The 17,911-nt window shown below is 38.8% G+C and overlaps 1 protein-coding gene across 6 annotated transcripts in view; it reads right to left on the bottom strand.

Annotated features, from left to right (window-relative positions):
* Positions 1-17,911, bottom strand: part of USP32 (ubiquitin specific peptidase 32) — a 78,478-nt gene that overhangs the window by 4,101 nt on the left and 56,466 nt on the right. For 5 of the 6 annotated variants that reach the window (XM_061368699.1, XM_061368734.1, XM_061368725.1 and 2 more), the window contains 17 exons: positions 17,445-17,585; positions 14,887-15,046; positions 12,034-12,188; positions 11,260-11,341; positions 10,070-10,144; positions 9,329-9,467; positions 8,943-9,048; positions 8,115-8,288; positions 7,429-7,603; positions 6,636-6,787; positions 5,785-5,896; positions 4,746-4,957; positions 3,199-3,383; positions 2,712-2,798; positions 1,780-1,900; positions 927-1,118; positions 53-341 (listed from right to left, as the gene is read on the bottom strand). In XM_061368699.1, coding sequence (XP_061224683.1) covers positions 53-341; positions 927-1,118; positions 1,780-1,900; positions 2,712-2,798; positions 3,199-3,383; positions 4,746-4,957; positions 5,785-5,896; positions 6,636-6,787; positions 7,429-7,603; positions 8,115-8,288; positions 8,943-9,048; positions 9,329-9,467; positions 10,070-10,144; positions 11,260-11,341; positions 12,034-12,188; positions 14,887-15,046; positions 17,445-17,585 — 2,557 coding nt within the window. The remainder of the gene's footprint in view (positions 1-52; positions 342-926; positions 1,119-1,779; positions 1,901-2,711; positions 2,799-3,198; positions 3,384-4,745; positions 4,958-5,784; positions 5,897-6,635; positions 6,788-7,428; positions 7,604-8,114; positions 8,289-8,942; positions 9,049-9,328; positions 9,468-10,069; positions 10,145-11,259; positions 11,342-12,033; positions 12,189-14,886; positions 15,047-17,444; positions 17,586-17,911) is intronic. The other variant, XM_061368707.1, reaches the window with a different exon arrangement.

Raw genomic sequence — 17,911 nt, 5'->3', positions numbered from 1 at the left:
CCTCCCCCTCAGATATCAGTACTGATCGGAATTTTCCCCAATTATTACTTACCTTTGATATTATTCAAGACAGTAGTGTTAAGGGAGGATGGACTTCTGTTCAGTACATCTTCTCCTGGCGTGTAAGTGATGGGCACATCTGTTTTCTTGGCCTCCCCCTGCAGAGTCCGTGGTTCTGGAAGGCTGTCAACCTGGAGAGTTAGCTGCTTCCTTTGGAAATGACTTGGATCCCTTTGTACCAAAAAGGCACTTGGGTCAAAGCTTTCTCTGGGAAATTTAACAATTTTCTGAGACTTTATCCAGCGGCCATTTACGAACTGAAATCTTTTCAGGTGAATGATCTAAGGAGAAACACATTAGAGAACATTAAAGGAAGACAATTCCAGCGCAGTGAGTAATTCCACTGTTTAAAAGCAGTGCTTTTACAAACCATAAATTTCATCATGTGCTAATAAAACCCAGGAAGCATTGCTGCATGTGACAGTTTGCATTTTGGGATCCAGGGGTAAACTAAGGAACTACTATTTTCATGGGGAAATGGTGAAAAAGGTTGATTGGATTCGGAGATCAGCACTGTGGGTTTTGAGTAACCCACCAAATCTGAAAAGCAACAAATGCAGGGCTTACACAACTAGACAGAAGATCATGTTCCTGGAAACACTGCCTAAGCATGAATTCTATGTTAGAACAGATGACACTGAATGCAAAAACCCACCATTTCCTGCAATCTATCAGCTAAAAAGATTCAAAAGGATTTGAGGTTCGTTTTATTTGCCTGCATTACAGAAATGCATGATGCAAAGTCAATGCCCCTCATAAGACTGGGAACAAGCTAATCTTATTCAGAGCAAAGGGACACACGGAGCAATGTGTGATCAATGCACTTTGGTTTGGTTGCTGTAGAGTAAAATTACACAATATCATACCAAAATAGGGGGAAGTCTCCAAAGATCCAGTTTTTTGGTGGCCAAACAATGGGTCTTGCATTTGGAACAGTAGTACATCTCATCCTCCCCCAGTTCTTCCTCACTGGTGAAGGCTCTAAGACAGCTGTCCAGATTGATGGGCTCTGCTTGAGCTCGTCGGCTTTGTTCAACACTTTCATGTTCTTCTACAATCTAAAGTGAGATAAAACTGTATATGACTTGGAAACACACACAAACTGCTCAGAGGAAGGCTCTACTCACAGTATCATAAAAATAACATCAAATAGTTATTTAAGATTAAAGATGAAAACTAGATGCCCTGAGTTTTAGCAGGCATTTTATTTCAATTAAGAAGAGGCAGACATACAAATACCACATTGTCCTTATTCTTGGGTTCTACTTACAAAACTATCCATAAAGCAAAAGTTTATAGATTCAACCCACAAGTCTGAACATCTATTCTAGATTATTTCTACTTCAGGCTTACTTTTAGATATGTTTTGTTGACTTAAAGAGGAAATGGGTTTACTCGCATGCATAACTGGTTCATAGCACTGCTGTGCTTAGAAAATGTATCAAATTAACATACTTTGTAATATAACATGAAGGCTAGATCAAAAGCAACTCACAACAGATAGAAAATACACTGCTGTGGTCTCTTAAAAGCTGCCCTTCCACGTTATGGTCACATAAGAGGTCTAACATTAAGACATTCATTTATCCATACTGTTCGATGGTTACTGACTTCAGTGTAACAGAAAATGGACAAAAGAAGCATCAAATGAAACAAAAACGGTGAAATGGGGTGGGCTTCAGAGCTATGAACAGCAAAGGGTTTACATGGCAATTTTACCCGTTCTTGCGACGTCTGGTAGCGCAGATGGAGCGCTGTTGGATCCCAGTCTACAGCAATGTAAGCATTCCCAACACAAGCTCTGTCTTCTGTGCACTCAATTTTACAGCCACGGCAAAATCTAGATCAAGAAGTTCAATAGTTATTGGACAGTTTATATACCACAAGTTTTACATTGCTTCACACTCTAATTCTGCTCCTTACTCTATCATCAAAGTCTCAAGCCTTGCTTTCAGTGTAAAAGAAAGGCATTTCTATAAAATAATGAGTGTCTGTTTGCTATTTTACTGCAAAACTAACAGAGATGAGAAATGGAACCTGTCTACCTGTGTATAATACTGGCAAAGCCTACCTATGACACAAAGGTACTACAGGTACTTTACAGCATGACAGCTAATGTAAAGCTGTGAGTAGATGGTCAGAATACTTTCCAGCAAGCATCTGGAATTTTCATTAGTATGCTTTTATTTAGGGAAAATTCCAAGCCTGTTTCCAGAGTGGATTTCTTATCATCAGCTCAGTTCTTACTCTTCAGATGGCACAGAAACTAGTGACATCTGCAAATGCACAAAAGGTAGATGGGTAGATGATTTGCATCTAAAGTTTGGGTTTGTATAAAATGCCCACAAATCTTCCATATATATATATATATACACATATGTGCCTGCATATATAGACACATGCACACAGAATATTGTAAGGGGTTAAGAGTTTTGGATAATTTCATGTCTGTCTCTTTTAAAGTTTCTGTGTCAGCAGACCTTTCTGCTCTCCAAGCCATAAAAAGCTACTGCCATGTGAGCTTGGGTTAAATTAGACTCCAGATTCTTGTTGTTTAGTATCACCTCTGAAATGTACCACAAATCCATTACCATAAATCACCTTTCTGCTGGAGTGATCCCCTTTCTTAAATCTAAAAAAGGACAACTTACCTGTACCAAGGACACCAAGCACAAGAATTTCCATCCTTCTGTACTACCCTGAGGGTGAATGGATACTGGTACCCCATGCTATCATCACTGAAACAGAAGACAATACAACATGAGCACGCATTCAGACTGCCAAGCACCTTCCTTCACTGTGCTTGCTATGTTTACTTTAGCAATCCCCCAATTATAATCTGTATTCATGCAGCTTGCCTTTATATTGCCTGAATTTGTCTGATAGAATTAATTACCAGTCACTGGATGAGAATGCATCGACCGATTTGTGTAAAGCCACCTCTTGAGTGCAGCTACAGGTTATACTACATTTAACTGCAAATGCAGTTAAGGGATTAGAAGTTATTTATAATTACTGCCATTATTATAAGAAGTCAAAACTAATAAAGATGAAGCTCAGAATAGTTCTACACCTTGTAAGCAAGTCCAAGCCACTGTATTATGTCATACAAGGCAAAGACTGAGATGCCAGACTCACCAGTCTTGTGCATGATTACTGGCTTCCTGAGGCGGGAGAGGGCTGGCAAGCCTGGAAACCTGAATCCACACAGCATCATAGAGGTCTCTCTTCCGTGTATGAACTGTACAAGGAACAATTAGCGGCATTCCAAAGAGACTGGGACGATTCTTCTGAGACGAAAGAAAATACAATTCTGTCCGCATCTGCATAGGTGAAATAAAAGAATGACTCAGATGTAAGTATCCATGAACTCACGTTACCGTCACTACAAGGATGCTGACCTTGTTACTTAGTTCAGGCTTTGGCAATCAGAATAAAGCATAAATTCTATTAACAGCACTTTCTTTCAACCATTTTTTCCCAACATGATTACTGCAAATTTTGCACACCAACTTGAAAACCCTTTTCTGTTTTATGATACTATGGCAACATTATTTAGGCATCAGAACACAAACATAAATCTGCATCTCAACCATGTTTGGTATTTTTTATGATGTGTATTTCTTACTTTTCCTACCACATGGTAATACTGTAATGCAGATACGCACCTCAGGATGCTAGTACCTGTCCCAAAATTACCTCTACACTAGGCATGCTAATGCCTGCCAGAGAAAGAATACCTTTCTGTCTAATGGGGACACTTGTACAGAATTTATTCCAAGCAGACAAGCTAACCTTCATGCTACATCTCCCATTTATAAGAAAGATTTTATACAATGACTTAATGACACAGGTACAGCCAACAGCTATTGTCCTCCATAAGATTTACACCCCTTCCTTTGGTAAGATTTTGACAATGACAAGCGTGGATTCCTGGAATAGCTTCCACAAAGAACTTTCCCTAGTTTTTAAGCTGTATAATTAGCAGTTTACAACGGCTCAGAAGTCCTACACCAATCATCTGTGAGAGTCTGCAAAATCTGAATCAAGGTAACAGTCGTAACAGTGGTTAGCATCCAGTACTTGAGCGAATAAAGCAAAGAAACCTCATACAAACACAGTGGAAAGGGAAGTCAAAGGCCTCCTGGGCAATATCCACCAGGCTCTAAACACCAGACTTTCAAGTGTGGACATCCAGAGCTCAACTTTACAAGACGCTTTCATGAAGAGCATGCCAACACAATGACCCAGGAATGTACTATGTATCTTCACACTGTTTCCATGTGAGAAATAAAGACTTCCACATAATGGATAAGAAATGCTTTCCTAGCAGCTCCTTTAATTAGAAATTTTTCTCCTCAAAGAGTCTGGAACATTTAATCAGGGCGCTAGCAAACGCCCAAGTATGCATCTCAGCATTAAAAAGCTGGGAAGCATGCCAGTACTCAGGGAAGAAAAATACACCGACATTATGATTTAAATTCACAAGAGTTGTGTTTCCATAGAACTGGGTGCTCACTTACAAGGGAAATGTATTCACGCTCCCTCTTCTTAAGAAATAGGGATTAATTCATCATATGGGCATTAAGAAAAAGCCTTGCTGGCTTTCCTTCGAAGTGTGTTACACCAGCAATTCATAACAAATGAATTAGCTACTAAACATTTACTAACCAATAGCTACTAACCATTTTTCTGTGGACTGCAATGATATACCCTGTACATGGACTATCAGAAAGCAAGGGCATGTGACCGTTGAGAGTCCAGTTGGCAAGGTTACGCTCTGTTCCACATGGCACTACAGTATTTGGCATTCCGTTTGGAATTAGAGTTGGTTTAGGAATGTCCCCGTTCATCATTATGTTGGGTACTCCATTAGCTGAGGGTCCAGTTGAGACATCTGTAGATAGACAATTACATTCTCAATTATCTACAGTGACCAGAACTGATTGTGTGTTTTTTTATCCTTTCAATTCTGTTCAATGCATTTCATGAAATATCTTCTACTTTCCTAAGACCAATATAGAATAGTTAGGGTTGGAAAGGACCTTAAGATCATCCAGTTCCAAGCCCCCCGCCATGGGCAGGGACACCTCACACTAAACCATGTCACCCAAGGCTCTGTCCACTTGAAACCATGTCACCCAAGGCTCTGGACTTGAACACTGCCAGGGATGGAGCATTCAAAACTTCCCTGGGCAACCCATTCCAGTGCCTCAGCACCCTTACAGTAAAGAACTTCTTCCTTATATCCAATCTAAACTTCCCCTGTTTAAGTTTGAACCTGTTACACCCTGTCATTTGCCTACAACTCTGCAAATCAGAGTATGCAAGAGCAAAGAATACCCGAGGTGTTTATGACCCACAGACAAAACCACAAACAATAAAACCAGAACCAAAATTGGACACCATGCTTCCAATTTTTCCCATGTTCAGCCTTGGAGCCAATCCACAATAAATAAGGTATTTTATGTGTTTCTTGTGTCTTTAACTACAATAAGTATATAGTGATCTTCAGACTGCTATCCTGGGCATGATTCTAAGAAGGATATAGGCAATGAGATTGCTCATAGCTTCTTTCTGAAACAGAATCCTAAATTTATTTGTCTTTTCTTTAATCCTCACTGTTTACTTAGTAGTAAGAAGTAAGGTTTTCTCCTGAATTTCTCCAGTACCTAAGCACAGTGCATTTGAAATGAACAGGAAAATGAGTATGTTTACTTTTACCTGTCTGCACAGGACTCGATGCCGACGTAGGGGATCCTGGAATTGGTATTTCAAATGCACACAAAAACCCACTCACTGATAACCGGACTTTCTGGTTGTCTTGAGGAAAGTTCTTCAGTAAGAAAGATTAAGTTAGTCAGACATGTACATACTTCTACCTGTGACTCCGAACATGCTTTGTTTTTTTGAAAACATCTACCGATCAGTTCAGCTCTCCCTCCCATATGCTTTCTTATGCCTTTCTAGAAGGAAAATAGGAAGCCCACAAGGAGACCCTTTGCAGATCTCTGCAACAAGACCTGAGAGAGTTATGAATGGTTCTCTAACCAGACTGAGAGCACCTAGTTTCAAGCAGTTTAAATCCTATTCAATGACAGCAAAATAAGCTATACATACATACTACACAGAACTAAGCCAGGCATTACTTATGCCTCTGATGTGTTGACAGTGTTTAAACTCATCACAGCACTCTAACTTGAGATTTATTACAAGATGTTTTTAGCCTTTTTTTCCTAAAAACTATAAATATCATTAGTAATCAATTCAATTAAGCTTCTCCAAGCTTCTGCATTGTTATTAATTATGTTTGCAAGTGGTTTATTTTGGTACAGCTTACTCTGATTTAGAACCTATTCAAAGCAAGCCATATTACAGTTTAAGAACAAAATCAAAGTTCATCTGGTGATATAACTATGCTGACTTTCCATTCATACTTTTAGTTAAATTATTTCACAGTTCCTGCAAGCAAAGCTTAATGTCAAAAAGAATGAAGAATTATGCCACTGTACACAAATAACAAAGAAAAATACCAAGAGTATGGTACAGCAGTAACTACTTTTTTTCCTTCTTACCTTTATATTGGAGCTGTGCACCTCTGCAAGTAGAATCTGTTCTGGTTTTAGCCCACAGAGTTCACTTAACTGTTTTTTCAAACCCGTATACTTTTCATCCATATTTAATCTCAGGCCGTATCGAACAGGAGTAGTACCATCTAATTTAATTACTTTAAAGGGCAAAAGAAACACACTGGTCAGCAAACCATGAAAGTTTTAATGAGAATATTACATTACAGCTACTTACTTATTAGAAAGCACTTTTTGCCCCCGCTTGAAGATATGATTTTTTTCTACCAGTCTATTTCCAAGGTCTGCAGACAAGTGTCAGAAAATCTCTTGCTGCATAGGCAGTAGTAAATGGTTTCAAATTTGGTGTCACTGTTTTAATCACTTTCCTTTTGCCTTCTTTCCAACAATACATGGGGTTCTTCATAGTATAGTTCATGACCCATTAAGTATTTCTTGTTTATGCAGTCCCCCCCAAACCTTCTTTTTTCTCTCTAGGGAGATTTAGGACAACCTCCACAACACAGTGAACACAAGGGTATTTCTCAGAATCTCCATTTTCCATGTTTCCGTATTAAGTCCTGTAGTTAAGACTGAAAATGGGTTATCTGTGCTTTTTTTAAAGGTTTTATTTAACTGTATTCCAATGAAAATTAGTTTATTCTAGTCCATTAAAATGGTTATACTATTTTCCAAGCGTAAATGCTAGCAAAAAAGTGTCAATGTTTTATAGGTGTTCCACATATAAAAATGTTTATTTTAGCAATGACAAGTTTATAGGCAGTTAAACACTACTACTCACCTGTAATTTCTAAGTGCATGTAGCTATCCATTGGCAAGGGCAAGGATAAAAAATTAAAAGGGTCAAACCTAACACTTATATGTCCACAAGTTTTACATTTTACTTGGGACTTCAGTTGCCCATGAAATAAATCGACAACAATGGATCTGTTTCTTCTCAGGTGGTTTTCCCAGGCCTAAAATGAAGCACAAAAAACCAGTACAGAGTTAGAAACTGAAGACTGTTCACTTGAACTACCAGAAGTAGGATATGCTGGAAAACCTCTAAAGTTTCAGTGGTTATGGAAGTCAAATTATTTCCATAGAAGTTCTTTGCCAATTTCTAAGAAATAGAAGTATTTAGTTTCAACATGAGTAAATAAAAGTTATTTCAATTAACAAGTTACTACATAACTCAAAGTACTGCTGAAAGGATCACCAGGATCTTAAAATATTCTGATACTTCATAATTCTGAGTTCTTAAAATAATCAGGAATTATCATCTTTATACCTTTATTTTAGTGTTTAAAGCTCCTTTTCAGCTCAAAGGTGAAACTGACTCCTGAAATCACAGCTCTAACAAGTTACAAAAGGTTGTACAGTCCTGACAGTATTGCACAGACAGCCTCATCAGCAACTCAGCAGCATAGTACTATAAGGGGTGGAAGGAAGCAAACAAATCCCAAGCCCAACATTTTTAACCCTTACCTCTGCTGCTACTTCCCAGTCTGGTCGACCATCACTGTCTTTCAGTTCAACATATGGCTTATCATGAACTCTGTTCAAATCCTCATGAAGACCATCCAAAAGAAAAGCCAAAAGCTCCTGTGAGTCTTGCTGTTGAAAGCCATTAAATCTCGGAGCATATTTTGCTATTGTCCACTAGAAAAAAGGCAGCCAGAAAGTTGTTTAACGTCATGTAACAAAAGTTTTTACAATAGGTCAGACTACTGCAGGCAAGATGCATGTTGTCTGCGAGCACAAATTCAATTACCAAGAGTTAAAGGTAACACCTTATGATTTTGGAACAAAAAAGCATTTACAGCCAAATGCATTATCTGCTGTCCCTAACAAGGGCTATAAAAGTTACATCTTATACCACAACCTCTGATTCGTATCACATAACTCCTTTGATCTTACAACCACTGAACCATGATTATATTCCACAGAAAGCTGCTCAGGTCCTGAGCACCAGGACTCATGAACCCTGGCCTCCTCCAGGAGGAGATGCACAAGACTGTGCATCTTGCTCCTCCACGGTCCCTTCCTGAACACCTCCCCTGCAGTGCCTACAGGCTGTGACCAGTTTGGAGTAACATACATGATCACTGACTGTCCAGGGTATACAGTCATTGGCTTCACAGCCAACTTCTAACATGTGAAATGTATGTCCAAGTTTCCTGTCCCTCCTCTAGAGGAGACAGACTGAAGTCCCAGAACCATTGCAATACAGGTAACGTCAATTAAAAGTGCATTACAAGCTTTCTGAAGAAATTCTTGCTTTTTGCCTTTAAATAGCACACATCACAGACTTACCCGCAGCTTTAATGGTGCTATGTTCTTCTGAGTTCCACTCCACAGCTCCTGAACCAAATCCCCATAGCATTTGGCCATGTGTCCTTTCATTCCTATTGGATTTGTCCTAGAAATCATGAAATAATTAATACCACACTAAAATTAAAACAAAGTTCAAGCATAGGGATAAATAAGAAAGTGCAAAGGCTTCTTGCTGAACTGTTTCAAGCCTCACAAAAACAAATGTTGTATTTTCATGTAAATAATCAAGAACCTGCTGTAGAGCTGATGGTTGGTAACACTGAACTTAAGGATTTATTCACACTGTCTGCTTCCAAAGAGCTGAAACTCATTTTAAAGAAATGCTACAACACTGAAAATGCCAACGGTCTCAAATGGAAAATTACCTGTTAAGCTCATAAAGATGTCTTCCTGAGATGAAATACCGTGTTAGAGGTTGTGTGTTACTGACACACTGGATACTGGAGTTCATGAAGCACGTGTTACCCAGGTTGCTTAATCCAGTAGCACCCTTTTCAGTAGGAACTGAGAAAAAGAAAACATAATTATAGCAGTGGTGCAGATGTGAGAAACTCAAAATGGTCTGTCGGTGAAGTGAAGAATGTGACCTTTTCACAGTAACTAATTCAATTTAACCTGCTCCCAATTATGAGACTACAGCCGCACAGTTGCGACAAAGGACCAGCCTGTTCAAAATACCTGCTCTCTCAACTCCACTTAACAGAAATTGAAGTATTCTGTTTGATCTGATCCACCACGGCCATCAGTACAATCTATACAAACTATTTTCAGCCAAACAATTACAGTACTGACTGGATTAATTAGTTAAAATCTTACCTTACTCCTTACCTTAAAAATAGACAATAAACACAAAACACAGAATTTGCTACATACCATTTGCTACTGTTGCATCTGAACATCTATAAATTTATATGCCTGTACATCCAACCCTCCCATATTTCCAGCATCTCAGTTAGTACAACAGAAAGAACAAACAAACCAGCAGAAGCATAGAAGACCTCTTCCAGTGTTAAGAGCACATGTATTAAAAATAACTGTTTCAACATAATACAGCCTCTTGGATTTTTCCTCCCGTAATAATTCAGTTACTGTGGTGAAACACTTACCTTTATGTCTGTCTATTTTACTGCTGTTTGCTATAAAAGACATCTCTTCCGGCCAGCTCATGTCTTTGTTTCGAACTAGAAAGAGATATGGCGTGAGGATTTGTTTAAATGGTTTGCTACTTACTCCAGAGAGCTCACACAGCTCAACAGGCTGAACTCACATTTTCTGATATTTAATACTTGGCTTATTTTTAGTTATTATTTTTGCTATTTTCATTTCAATGTTTCCAATCATTATTGGAAGTTGTTCTAATACTGCCATCATTCCAACAAAGCCACTCATGTCTTTAGAAAATAGCCCTGAGATTTCTTTCCTGTTACGTGATGAATTTTTCAGTACTTATTCTAATATTTAATAAGCATCCCCCATTAAACAACTTGGGCAGAAACAATGCGAGACCCAGATTTCTGTATGACCTCTGTGACGTAAGGACAATAGTAAAGTGCGTTATGTATATACTCTTCTGTTTCTCATGTTAAAAACTTAGCCAAACAGATCAAACCAGTTGAAAACTCAGCTATCTGTGCACCCTGATACCTCTGACAACGGCTTCATGTGTTTGCGACAGACAGCACCGTGTCATAGCACATGGCAAGAGGATGTGACACAAGAGACAGGAACAAGAAATGCTGAGATTGCTGACGATGCCTTTACATCATGACAAGAGCCAGTGTCAAGCAGCCAAGTCCAAATGTGCTAGGTTCTCTCCAGATGCGCAAATAAAAGCAGCTTGTAATGAACGTCTTAGAAATGAACCCAACGTTGACTGACACTTGAAGTCTTCTTCACCTTTTGCTTTGTGAGAATGTGCTCATGCAAATAACATAACCCGAACTCTTGTAAAATTAGTGAAAGAAGAATCAGGTAATAAGAAAGCTTCAGATGCCTTGCACTGCTTTTGTTAAATCTGGTATTTTGGTTACTACAGTGTTTTATTTGAAGTTTTTGTATTTCTTCCTGCATTTCTTTCAATACACACATATATAGACAGAGATCTGTTTACACACACCCTTCCTTCCCAAAACAGTTACAAGACTAAAGAATTAGGGCATTATGCCTATATATTTGTGTAGTTTGGGCAATTACAGAAATGGGTACTACACACAATTCATTAACCATATATATATATACACTCATATAAAACTATCAGCTTTTAGTGTGTAAACCAATTACAGGCCCTTTTTAGTACCTTCTATTACTAAATGCTGCTCATCTTGGATTTTAAGATACTCCAGTCTGTGATCTTCATCATCCAGCAAAGTAAGATAGTTCTGCAGGAGAAAAAATACTTTATATAGTTACTGCTTCTAGATTCAAAGTTCTCTGAGGATATTTTAATCTCAAAGTAATGAAATTAAGACAGTATTGACAATTTCTTCACAAAAGCAAGAACACCAGTTTCCTAATCATGCCCATTAAATACAGGAGTTCACTGATCTCCAGAAGCATCTAGTTCAGTGCTTCAATTTTATGTGGTATTTCCCTAGAATGAAGAAAATTACAGGCATGATTCCAAGGAATACATTCTGCTTGTTTACTGTGATTTGGTCACACACACATTTGAAAAAGATCCTGGATAGCTGCTGGCTTTTGTGCCAAGAGAAACCTACAGCATCATTCGTGTCAATGAAACAATATACTTTTATTTCCATTTAAAACAGTTTCTATGAAGCTTCATACCTTTTAGCCAATTGTTAAATACATGACAGGATAATTAAATGTTTACCAGGGTAAGAGGGGAAAAAAAGAGATGTTTTCTGGGTCATTAACACCACTGCTTGGAGTGCACAAAAACCTCCAGAGAACAAGTGGCAAGAGCTTTCCAACCTGGGCAATTAAACTGCAAAGCAAAGCTACGTCCTTATTTTCCCCCCCTCCGCATGTGTATTTAATAGCTTCTAGAAAAGAGGGAGATATAAAGTATCCAACAGATGATAGAAAAGGGACAAGAGACCGACATTACCTCACTGTTGTATAACCAGAGACGCATATCTTCTTCCTTTATTCGTAACCTCTGGGAGAGATATTCGTGTATCTCTTTAATCGTTTGCATGCGACTAAAGCAGCCGGTGTAAGCCAACACTCGCTTTAAAGGAGCATTCGGTGAAGGTACATTCCCTGGATTCACAAGCATAGGAAAAGGGGAAAAGGTAACATATATACCCATACGCCACCTGAAATCAGATCAGTGACAACTTATAAACTACCTTTACTAAAAGTATTCCTAGGTACGCTGTTCTACTGCTTTTGTTTATGGGTAAAACGTGTTAGATTGAACACTATTCGTTACTAACCCTTCGGGACAACAAACTTACTGAAACAAAGCAGAAAAATTTACTTCCCTTCATACCAAAACCCATTAAAAACCTGCTCCCCTAAGGTTCTCATAAGAAATAATAACTTAACAGAAGTTTTAAAAGACTGGACTATTCTTTATTTCTCTTCAAAGCATTAAATTTCAGGAGAATTTCCTTTTTGAGAGAACACTGTAAATAAAATGTCAAAAAAGACAATCTGACTATTCTTGGCAGCAGCATGACTTTGCTTCAGCTCTGCTACGGAGATGAATGCTGATCTGTGAAGATGAAATCAGCCTGGCACTTCCACAATAGAAGTATTCTTAATAACTAAATTCCTCTCCACATATTCTGTGGCGATGGCTGGGATTTTCACCAGAACTGCTCAACACTCTCACGTTTGCAACACTGATGAATTCCATCAGAGAAGATTACTGCTCGTTTGTGTAATACGAGCTCATCTTTAAATAACAAGATTTGCACAAGGGACGAGACCAACTTTATATGCTTTATTTGTTGAGCTTCCTTAGTTTTAACTTAGGAAGTTCCCCAATCCTTACAGAGGCAAGTCTGTAACGTATTCATCAAAAGCTTTTATTATACAGCCAATCTTCACTGGGCAACTGCATTACTTAAGTAACCAGAGAAGGGAGTGTTCTACTTTCACTATCAAGAGCTTAAGATAAAATAAATAGTACCATATGGAAAGATGCAATATTCCATGCACTTTGACAAGAGAGTAAAACTCTACTGTAATAAAGGCAGCGAAGCATCAGTTTTGCTTCAGTATACCAAGCAAAGTACTCATTTTTTTTTAAAGAAAACATGAAAAGCATTTTCTGAGATTAGGTATCAGAGGATTAGTTGTAAGATTACAGCAAGAAAGCATATCTGAAACCCCAAAAGATTAATCACTGATTGGACAAATAAATTAATGCAGAGCAAAATTATTCCAAATCAAGATCAAATCTGGAATATTGAGTCTCTTTATTTGAATTTCGGCACTTTAGGATGTCCAAACAAAGCAGTTTCCATTTTATTAGGTTAAGAAGGAAAAATGAATTTGGGTAGCAGGCAGTTTCTGTAGCGGAACGCAATCAAGCAGGCAGCTGCATCCACACATTATGTTTTAGATTCTACCAAAGCAGTGAAGAATTGAGCATCTGCATGAGGTTTTTAAACAAAGGCTAACACTAGCAAGGCTAAAGGATTTAATTAGTCAGGAGAGCCTATTTCTGGGCATGGGTTACTGTGGATGCATATGAATACCTGCGTGCATCCAAAAGCACATGCATGTGAGTGTCAGGGATTTCTTCAACCCTACTGTGCGAGGCATGTATGTAACACATACATGTGTTTGTACAAAGTGGTAACTGCCAACAAAACCTGCAGCACTTTTCAGCTGAAATGTGAAGCTGCAATCCAAGGACTATTCTTATATTGTACCCTCTTTTTGGTGAATATCACCACAACTATGGCACATGTATTTCACTTTCTACTGAACTGTCTTTCAAAACCTCATCCAATAGTAGGCTTCATATTCCATTAACTCAAAGATTATTAAGTGATTTTGGGCACTAAAGCCTGGCTGCCCAAGTAACTCAGAACTCGTTGGCTGAACAGTGCTTGTCCGGCCACACCTGGAATACCACGTTCAGTTTTGGTCCTGGCTGTATAAAAAAGACATGGACAGGCTGGAGAGGGTCCAGAGAAGGGCCACAATGATGCAAGGACTGGGAAGCCATGTGAGGAAAACCTGAGTGAACCGGGTTTGTTCAGCCTAGAGAAAAGAAGGTTCAGGGGAGACCCTGTCATTATGTTCCAGTATTTAAAGCATAGCTAGAAAGAAAGAGACTCTCTATTTACATGGAATCACATGGAAAAGATGAGGGGTAATGGGCACAAGTTACTCCAGGGGAGGTTCCAACTGGACACAAGAGGAAAATTTTTCACAATGAGAACAATGAGCCCTTGGAATAATCTCCCTGCGAAGTGGTGGATTCCCCAACGATGGACACTTTTGAGATTCAGCTGGACAGGGTGCTGGGACATCTAGTCTAGGCCCTGCTTTGCCAAGAAACGTTGGACCAGAAGATCCTTCAGGTCCCTTCCAACCCGATATGCTATGATTTATTATACACCACTGTACTCCCAGATACAGCCACCCACCCCAATGCACAGCTCCATCTCTCCTATGGCTACAAAATTAACTACCACCAGGACTAACCAGACCTGCCTTTCTCAGCTGTTCAGTTTATGCAGTGCTCATTTCTCACTTTCAACTCACCAATCTATTTGCAGTAACTAGGCGACTGAACTCACTTCCCTGAAAATGCTCCCTCATGCCTCTTCCTTTCAAGAGAAGATAGGAGGAAAGCCTTTAAATCTTTACCAAATGCTGATTGTGCCTTTCAGTTGATTAGCTGGTGCACAAGCACAGTGGCAGCAAGCTTCTACAGCTGTGGGTCTCGCTTTCTTAGAAACTGCGCGCTTGTATTCTTGCTGCATTCTTAAGTTACCTCTAGGTAAATGCTGAGGAAACATTCTCAGGCTCATCATACCCATATTCACCCAGATGTTTGACTGCTGCGTTCGAGTGGCAGGCTGCTGTCTCAGGAAGAGCAGATAGCGAGGAAATAGCTCTAGTTCAGGCACATTTGTTTTGCTGTTTTTGATCACCTAGTAGAGACGTTTAAAGCACATTTTAGAGGCTGATATTCAAACGTGTAGGAGATGCCAACAGGAACAGGAAATAACGATGAAAGCAGATGGTTAAAAATATAAACTCTGTTTTATTATTATTATGAGAAATCTTCTGATCTTCTTATGGGGTCTTAGGCAAATACCCACAGGAATAGCAATTTACTCAATTCCAAGCACTTTTGGAAACTTATTAGTTGCAGATTTTTCAAAGCAAACACCTTATTTAGTGGAGCACAGATTCCTGTGCCACACTATGGGGAGCACAGCTTTATAATTCCTGAAATACATGGGAATCTACAATGAAGCCCATTAATTCTACTCGGTGCGTATTTCCACACAGAAGTTTCACAACTGTTGAAAAAAAACACATGCTGAAGGCATTTGTTCTGAACTTTAACAATAGTATTGTTAAAACCTTCATATTGTAAGAACAGACTGAAACTTACTTCTGCTCCATTTTTATACGTTGACAGAAAAAGCTTTTCAGTCACCATTTCTTTCATGGTTTTGCTGTCTGCATCCCAATGCAGACATCCATAAACAGCAGTAATGTTCCCTATTTTTGTTTTAATTCTGCTCCATGTGAAGCAGAAGAAAACAGCTTCAGTTGTGAGAAGCATTATAATGCACTGAAGTGCATTAAGCTTCAGTTCCAATAACAACAATAAGGATGACATTTTCTGGAAAGAAGCAACATAATAGTCCCTACTGTGGGGTGGGAGACAGGGACTGTGAGTGCCTGTATATGTGGTTGCAAGTAACTAAATGTCAAGCTATTCCCCAATTATGGACTGAAAAGCTACAGTTTATACATACATTACTTATAATCTTTTACAGACAGGATACCCAAACTCGAATCCTCTCATCATTCTGAACAGAATTCTCTTTTCCAAATGACCCCATCATAAAAATCACATCAGTTCTTGTATAAAGAGATATGGCCTTTTCTGGATCATGAAAGGTGTTTGTTTCCATGGAGAAGATGTGGGAGGAGGGTAACAGAAGCCAGTGATTTTTCACTGTAAAATAATTGCCAGTATTACAGCTAACAGACCAAATCATCAAAAGTCACACAGCTAATTCCCTCCCATTTATGACACTGAATATTTGTTACACCAACCACTTAATCTCCATTGTTACCATCAAAAAATCCCTTCACTTCCTTTTCTTTTTAGTGTAGCTCCTGTAAGAGGCTACCTGACACACAATAAACCAACCACTACATGGAATCAATACCCTCTACAGAAACTGAAGGAAGTTTCCAGTGTTTTTAAGTGAACAGACCAAATTACTTCCATTTTTCCTGCCTCTTAAGATCAGCCTGGCTTTGATAAATTCAACATTAATAATTCAAGGCATGCCAGCTTTAGCTCCAAATGATTATGACCTGTTACTCGTTTTGCAATATTACACATAGAGAAACAGAGAGACAGCTAAATAAATTAAGTAAATGGTATGATTCAACATTGGCTATTGCTGTGTAATTACTGCTTCTCCATCAGAAATCTTGTTACTGTTTTAACTGCAACCAAAAAAAAAATAGAAACTCATTGGGATAAGACTGACTGATTATGAGCCCACTTGGTCAATTCCACTTAATATACAGCACTTTCACATCTGAACATTATATTCTGCAATACATTCTGCATTGTGCCTAAAATTAATTGCTCATTAAAGATATTACAGCTTGAACATAGGAAGTACCAGTGTCAGTCACAAAAAGCAATTTCAATTCAAGGGTTTCTTTCTTTTTTTTAACTAAACTTTCCTGCAAACAATTGCTGCTTCTGAGCAACATTTCTGACAAACTGTTGTCGCGTTTTGGTCACTGGGCTCACCTATTGCTTTCTGCTTTTTAGATCTTCACCAAATCTCGTGCATTGTGCTGCCTATGACACTGCACTCAAAGGACAGCAACTGTTCCGTTCCCCCCACTTCATGAAATTTAAGAGAGAAGAGATGCATTTTCAATGCTGCAGGTGTCCCACTTTCCATTTCAGTGGTTTTGCAGACCTTAGCTTTTAAAATGAGTGTTTTGATGCGAACTCTTTTAATCTGATCTCAAGCTTACTTTTGCCTGCTTTAGTAATTACGATCAATTGAGCACCACTTCTGCCCTGCTGCAGGATCTCCTGGGGATTGTGGTACAAACCTTGTGGTACATATCCACAGCTTTCTATCCATCTCCATTTCTGAGACTGCCTTTCCCCAGCTTGCTCTTCAAGGCTTTTCATTTACACTATCCATTTTGGATGATGTGGGAGATGACTATGAAAGACTACCTTGTGCAACTGGCAGACCTCAGACATATCAGGCTATTTACATTATCTTGGTGGTTTATGGCAAGTAAATTGTGTCTATAATCACAACTTACCGGCCTGGGCAAGGACAGATTCGCTCCATACCAGTGGTAAAGTGCTCTCCAAACTGGTTCTGGTACCATTACGTAGTCCTTTCCTTCAATCAATTGTGGAGATCGTTTTAGTCTTCCACCCTCCATTGTTAATGATGCAGCCTTGAAACAAAAAGGTATGCTGTCAAATCTTAAGTGGAAAAACCAGTACATAGCTACAATGATTTTAGCTCACAAACACACAGCATTCTGTAATTATTAAAACAACTTTTAAGTAGTAATTAGCAACTGCTCTTCACACTGAATGCTGGTATAGAAATGTTAACAATAATTAACACTCAGGTTTCACTATTTACTTTCTCTAAACAGCTGCCCAGTATTAAAACCCATAATACGTTTCTCTCTTGTGTCGCTTACACTGACACTGCACACAGAAATACAGTCCTGCTCGTCACTGATGGTGCTGGTCTGTGTTTTACATTCTGCTT

The sequence above is a fragment of the Neopsephotus bourkii genome, unplaced genomic scaffold (genome assembly GCF_033783945.1).
Source record: "Neopsephotus bourkii isolate Nb327-2 ecotype Australia unplaced genomic scaffold, CSIRO-AGI_Nbou_v1 NB_140, whole genome shotgun sequence".
Taxonomy (NCBI): domain Eukaryota; kingdom Metazoa; phylum Chordata; class Aves; order Psittaciformes; family Psittacidae; genus Neopsephotus; species Neopsephotus bourkii.
The sequence above is the reverse complement of the archived record's forward strand: the minus strand, read 5'-3'. Positions and strand labels throughout refer to the sequence as shown.